The sequence below is a fragment of the Monodon monoceros genome, unplaced genomic scaffold (genome assembly GCF_005190385.1).
Source record: "Monodon monoceros isolate NGI ecotype Baffin Bay Population unplaced genomic scaffold, NGI_Narwhal_1 Super_Scaffold_15, whole genome shotgun sequence".
Lineage (NCBI taxonomy): Eukaryota > Metazoa > Chordata > Mammalia > Artiodactyla > Monodontidae > Monodon > Monodon monoceros.
The window spans coordinates 39,330,520-39,336,519 of NW_021703771.1; the positions used below are offsets into that span (position 1 = coordinate 39,330,520).

At 43.6% G+C, this 6,000-nt stretch overlaps 1 protein-coding gene and 1 long non-coding RNA gene across 2 annotated transcripts in view; one reads left to right on the plus strand and one right to left on the minus strand.

Annotated features, from left to right (window-relative positions):
- The window catches only part of LOC114895991, a 41,317-nt gene that overhangs the window by 2,783 nt on the left and 32,534 nt on the right, over positions 1-6,000 (plus strand). The gene's annotated exons all lie outside the window — the stretch shown is intronic.
- PPIL6 (peptidylprolyl isomerase like 6) overlaps positions 4,485-6,000 on the minus strand; it is a 34,235-nt gene continuing 32,719 nt past the window's right edge. Inside the window, exon 8 of the mRNA XM_029223740.1 lies at positions 4,485-4,666. Within this exon, the coding sequence (XP_029079573.1) occupies positions 4,555-4,666 (112 nt within the window). The 3' untranslated portion in view covers positions 4,485-4,554. The remainder of the gene's footprint in view (positions 4,667-6,000) is intronic.

Genomic DNA, 6,000 nt, shown 5'->3' on the forward strand with positions numbered 1-6,000 from the left:
ATCTCTTAGTCCTTTAGGAAACAGAACGAAGACTTGTTAATAACTCATTCCTTAGGAACAACCCCCGAGTTCAAAGTAAACTACACCCAGGCAGCTTTCTGATACCAGCATTACCCACTACTTCCCCCTGTGCCCAGGCATCCTTTGTGCTCCTCCCAATCCTGTCTTGGAGTGCTGCTTTTCAGTCGGAACACACCCGGATGGATATTCTGCTTATTAAAATGTTCAACTGATTCTGTACTGAATGGTAAAGACCACTGCCCGAGCAGCCCAAGCAAGGGTCCCAGTCACTCTTCTGAAACCCCAGACTGCCCTGTTGCCTCTCTAAAAGTGGAGGGCTCACTTCCAGCCCAGCCAAGAGCTCTAGGACCCTGCACCAGGCCTCTAGTTGCTATCCCTTCTGATTGATCAGTGTTTGCATACCTCCCTGCTGCTTTGATGAAATCAGAGTTTCTTGTCTCATCATTTTTTCTCATTCTTTTCTGTTGTCACACTTTAGTGTTTAATAACTTTTTTATTTGTTCTGCATACCTGTATGCCACAAGTCTCTCATGTATCTATGACTTTAATATATCCCAGTGGTTCTTAACGTGTGGTCTCCAGGCCAGCAGATCATCATCACCTGGTACATGTTAAAAATGCAAATTCTCCAACCCACTCCAGATCCACTGAACGGGAAACTGGTGTGAGGCCCAGGAATCTGTGTTTTAATAGGCTCAAGCATTTCTGATGCTCACTGAAGTAGAAGAACCTATGATTCACCACGTTTTCAAAGCCCCCTATCAAGTGTCAAACTTTGTAATTTGTGTTTTATGCGTTACTACTGAGTTTGTTACATTTTGTATGATGTATAAAATTTATTGGAGATATGGACCAACTAGATTTGCAAGTTTAAGTTGCGATTCCATTTTGGGAAGGGTAGTGGATGGTATAAGCAATATAGTAGTTTAAAAAATGAGTTTCCATGAGGGAAAGAGTATCACTAGGTTGACAGAGATTAATTTTAATTTTGAGGATATACCTTTGAGTTAATTCAGTCAATTGGAAATTAGTATGTTAGTGAGAATAGCTAACACTGAGAATAACAGGGACTTGCTGTTTCTTGAAATGATGATGTTCTTTCTATCAGTGGCAGTTTCTCTGTTTTTTGTGGGTTGACATTCCAGATGGGAAGATAATTTTTATCAAATTTCTGCTATGTGTCAAGGATCATTAGTGGTGTCTTCACAAATTATCTCAATCCTCAAACCACTATGAGATAGATGTACCCCGATTTTACTAGTGAAATTGAAGCCCAAAAGTAGATAATAGTATTGTTATTGATTTTATAAATTTACTCAGGGAACCACTGAAGTTTTAGAGCCTGAAGGGAGCTAACAACTTCTTTACTCCTATTTGTTCTTTTTACAAATGAAGAAAATGCAAGGTTAAGTGATTTGGGCACCATTTTGCTCGCTAGCTGGGACTAAAACAAACACACCTGATTTTAAATATGTATAAAATGTAAATAGTATGGAATCCTGAGGTTGCCAGCCTATTCATTCATTAACAAATAGCTGGCATTGTTTGGAGTTGGGGAAAACATATTCTTTAGATAGAATTTAAAATATTTATCTCAAATCTCCCAAAATAAACAAAATGAAACGATACCACACTCTGCTTATTCACATGGCTTGGTGTAAGACAGAGCATATGTACTTGACTTTGCCATATCAGCATTTAGGGCCAGGTCACATAACTAACATTTTGTACAAAGCATCAGAATGCCTTTACTCTCATATTTGTAGACTTGGACAAATTTAGAATTCCTTCTGTTTAATAAAATCGGAATCTTTCATTTTGGTTAAATCAAAGTCTTATATTTGGAGTTAATTGGGATAAGCTTCTGAGTCCTCTGTAACAGTTTCTCCAAACAATATAGTTAAACATAAATCATTCTAAGACAATATATTCTAAGACAGAAGTATCATGTACCTTTAAATGATGGCAGTAAGAACCACTGCATATACAATCTGTGACTAAAGTTTTTACACAGCCTAAAAGTGGGAAGTGAGAGCAAACAAAGTGACCGTGAACTTGCCATCCTGTAGGTGGTTAGCAGAGTTCCACCTTTACATTGCAGCCAAACTGAAAAATAAGGGGAGCTGGCATCAGCTTCTTACACCCATGCAAATATCCCAGTTCTTTCACAATATCAGATAGATGCTTAATGCCCTAATATGCAGGTTCATTGCCAGTAAGAATTGCTCTGCTGCTTGTTATTACATGACTAATGCCTGTAATGTTTTAACCAGGACCTCTGCAACATGTCAGTTTCTTTCATCCCATGCTTCAGGAGTTGCTGAGAGCCTCTGCGGCAAGCCCAGCGCCCCTTTGTTTGAGGTGTCGCCAGTGTGACTGGAGGAACCCCTCCAAAGGCCCAGGGAGTGGATCTGGAGGCTTCATACAAACAGCTTGAATTCTCAGGTTGGCCAAAACTCTGAAGAGTAGAAGAGGAGGAGATACCTCCTCTTCAGTGTTTCCCAAATCTGGCTGTCATTGAGGAGTTTTTTAAAAATACAAGTTCCTGGACAACACTCTGAAGGTCACATACCAGGATTTTATTAATCATACGTGTATCGAGCACTTACAGCGTAATTGGTCGTGTTCTAGATCCTGTCTGCAAATTCCTGATCCCCTGAACCCTCACAGCAGCTCTGTGTGGTAGGTACTACTGTTTTGAGATGAGGCAATAGAGGCACAGTGAAGTTCTTACCTGAGTTCATGCAGCAAGGGAAGGGCAGAGCCAGGATGCAAACTCAGGCTGTCTGGCTCTAGAACACACATTCTTAACATTCTGCTGCTCCTGGGTCACTTGAGAACGCGACACAGGCAGTACGCTTCCTCCCCGTCCACCTCAGAGCTTAGGATAGAACCATATGGCAATAGCAATGAAGCTGTTATTAGAAAGAGAGAGAGAGGGAGGGAGGGAGGGAGGGAGAGAGAGAGAGACGGGAAAAGAGAGAAATAGAGAGGGCAGAGAGAGAAAGAGAGAGGGAAGGAGAGAGAAAGAAAGGAAGGAAGGGAGGAAGACAGAGGTATATATAGATATAGATGCCCGATGGGAGCAAGGGAGTAGGTTAACTATAAAGGGCTAGCCAGAGGGAGGCTTTTGTGGTGCTGAAAAAGTTGTGTCTTTATTGTGGTGCCACTCACACAGATCTACAATATACAGGATAAAATGACAACTCTGCCATTGTCAGTTGCCTGGTTTTGATGTTATACTGTAGTGTAAGATAGGACCCCTGGGGAAACGGTGATCTGTACACAGGGCTGCTCTGTTCTATTTTTGCAATTACTTGTGAACCTATAATCATTTCAAAATTAAAAGTTTTTAAAAATCCTTTGCCTCCCTTTGGCAAGCCCCAGGTCAATTAGGGGGCTGTCTCCTTAAGATCAGCTCAAAAAGAGATTGTGCTTGGAAGACAAACCTTCACTTAAGGGCAAGAGAAGTGCAGTGGGTCTGGGCAGAGCAGCAGTTCGACAGCAGTGGTGGCGGCAGCTGAGCGCAGTCAGAGGCAAGCACCTCACTGACTGCAAAAAGGGGGCTGAAACATGTTGCTTATGTCTTGCAGTGATTCCCAAGTGCCCAGTGCCCAGGTGGCTTAAATAAGAACCTCTGGGGAGAGAGCTAAGCAAATGCGCAGAATCCCTGTCCCACATCTAGAGACTCTGCAGGTCAAGGACAGGGTCCTGTAGTCTTTGTCGAAAAACTTCCCTAGGTGACGTGGGTTTGAGAATCTCAGCTTAAGGAGCAGCTGATAAAGCTGGATCCCAGTAACATCTCAGGAGTCCGCCACCACAGGGACTATAACCCAAGCCCTTGGTTTTCATATGGTCGCATTCTATTCATAAAACCATCTAAAGTGTATATCCTTTTCTGAATGTTATGTATAAACAACGAAGTATTACAATGAATTTTTTTCTGTTGCCTCTCTGCTATTTGGTTATTTACCAATTTTCTTATGGCAGAAATATAATTACAGACACCAACATAATTCTGTTATAGGTACAAATGTTTTAGGATTCAAAGGCCATTCGGTACTGCTGCTAAATTAAGAATGGTTTTGACTACAAGTAACAATAATTGACCAACAAACAGGGATCTATTTGTCTCAGCAAGAAATCTAGACATAGGGAGTTGCTGGTATTGGTCCCGCAGCTCAAGAATTGGGGCTGACACCTCTGTTGTTCTCTTGGCCTTTCCTTCATGGCTCCAGCCTCTCTGCATTCAAGACTGGATAGAGGGGAAGGGGCAGGACCACTGGCATTCTGCTGCTGTCTCACTGGCCAGAACAGTATCCCATGGCTACTCCTAGCTGCAAAGGAGGCTAGAAAATTGTGTATTTTGCTTTAGGCAAAAAAGGAAAATGGGGAGGGATTGGGTGTTGGGAGAGCTAACCTACAGCATCCGCCACAACTTTCAAATCAAATTTTAACAAACACTTTAATTAAATCTAGAAACAGCTGATCAGATGTACAATAATAAATCGTCAGAAAATACTGATATGAAGGTTAGGCATAAAACTCTCCACTGTCAATAATTACACATTGTTGTATTGGTCTTTCGTTCTCTGTTGGAACCAATTCTAGTTGATGAAGAACATCTGTTCCTTCAATCAATTGCCTATATAGGAGAAAAAAATGGAAAATTCAGTCAGTCATAAATTTTCACATTTAGCTTCCATTCCTAAATTGAGTCCTATCTAGCTTAGGCTAGGCTGTTTCCTACAAATTAAATTAACATCAGTCATAAATATCTTAAATAGCTCTAGATATGTCCACTTTGCCATGCTCCTCCACACCTACTCCGGGACCCTTCCAGTCTGTTATCCTCACTGCCATCAGAGCGATCTTTTCAAAATGCTAATGTGGTCTCACCTTCCCCACTTAAAACACTTCAATAATTTCCCATCATCCTTATGATAAAGACCAAAGGTCTCTCCCATGGCCGGCCTCCCCACTCCCCTTGAGGGTGCCTTGCAGCATGCTCCCTTGCTCTGTCGGTTCCAGCCAGACTGGCTCTCAGCACTTCAGCCACCGCCCCATGTGCCCTTCCTGCCACAGCTGTCTCCTTTGCTCTTGCCTCCCTCTGTCCCCTGGCCTGGTCACCTCCTGGCCTTCCTTCAGATCTTAGCCATCACTACCTTGGGGGATGTTTCCCAGACACCGCCCCCCTCCCCGCCCCGCTTATGTCAAGTTCCCCCTCTCCCTTATAGGAGTGATCAGGGATAAATTTGACATTTATTTCTATGCTTCTTGGATTAATTTCTGATTCTCCCCTGAGGGCAGAGATCATGCTTTTGCTTAGTGCTCAGTGCCTAGCACAGAGTGGGCACCTCATTGCCATCCACTGAATACATGAATAAAAGACAGCCCAGAGCCATGCTAGTTTGGGTCTCTGTACATGTTCGCTGGCCACAAGCCAGAACTCCCTGAGTGGAACTAGACTGCTGATGGTTGTCTCAACTAAAAAAAGGCAGCAGAGGCCAGAGAGATAGCTCTAAACATAGGACTGTGCCCTCTGCCAGTGTTTGGGTTGAAGCAATGGTTAAGGGGAAGGTGCAATTTCCATTTCATGATCCTTTATGGGGACAGTGTCAGTGCTGACACTGACCATCTCTAGTCATTTCTTTTCTGGGGGGCTCTATTTTTGCCATCCCAATTAGAAAACATGACACAGAGCAGGACACAATATACATTCTGAGGATGAAGAGCAGGGAATAAATGGACAGATTCACCTCTGTCCAAAGAGGCTGTGAAGGGCTTCCCTGGTGGCGCAGTGGTTGAGAGTCCGCCTGCCGATGCAGGGGACACGGGTTCGTGCCCCAGTCCGGGAAGATCCCACATGCGCGGAGCGGCTGGGCGCGTGAGCCATGGCCGCTGAGCCTGAGCGTCCGGAGCCTGTGCTCCACAACGGGAGAGGCCACAACAGTGAGAGGCCCGCGTACCGCAAAAAAA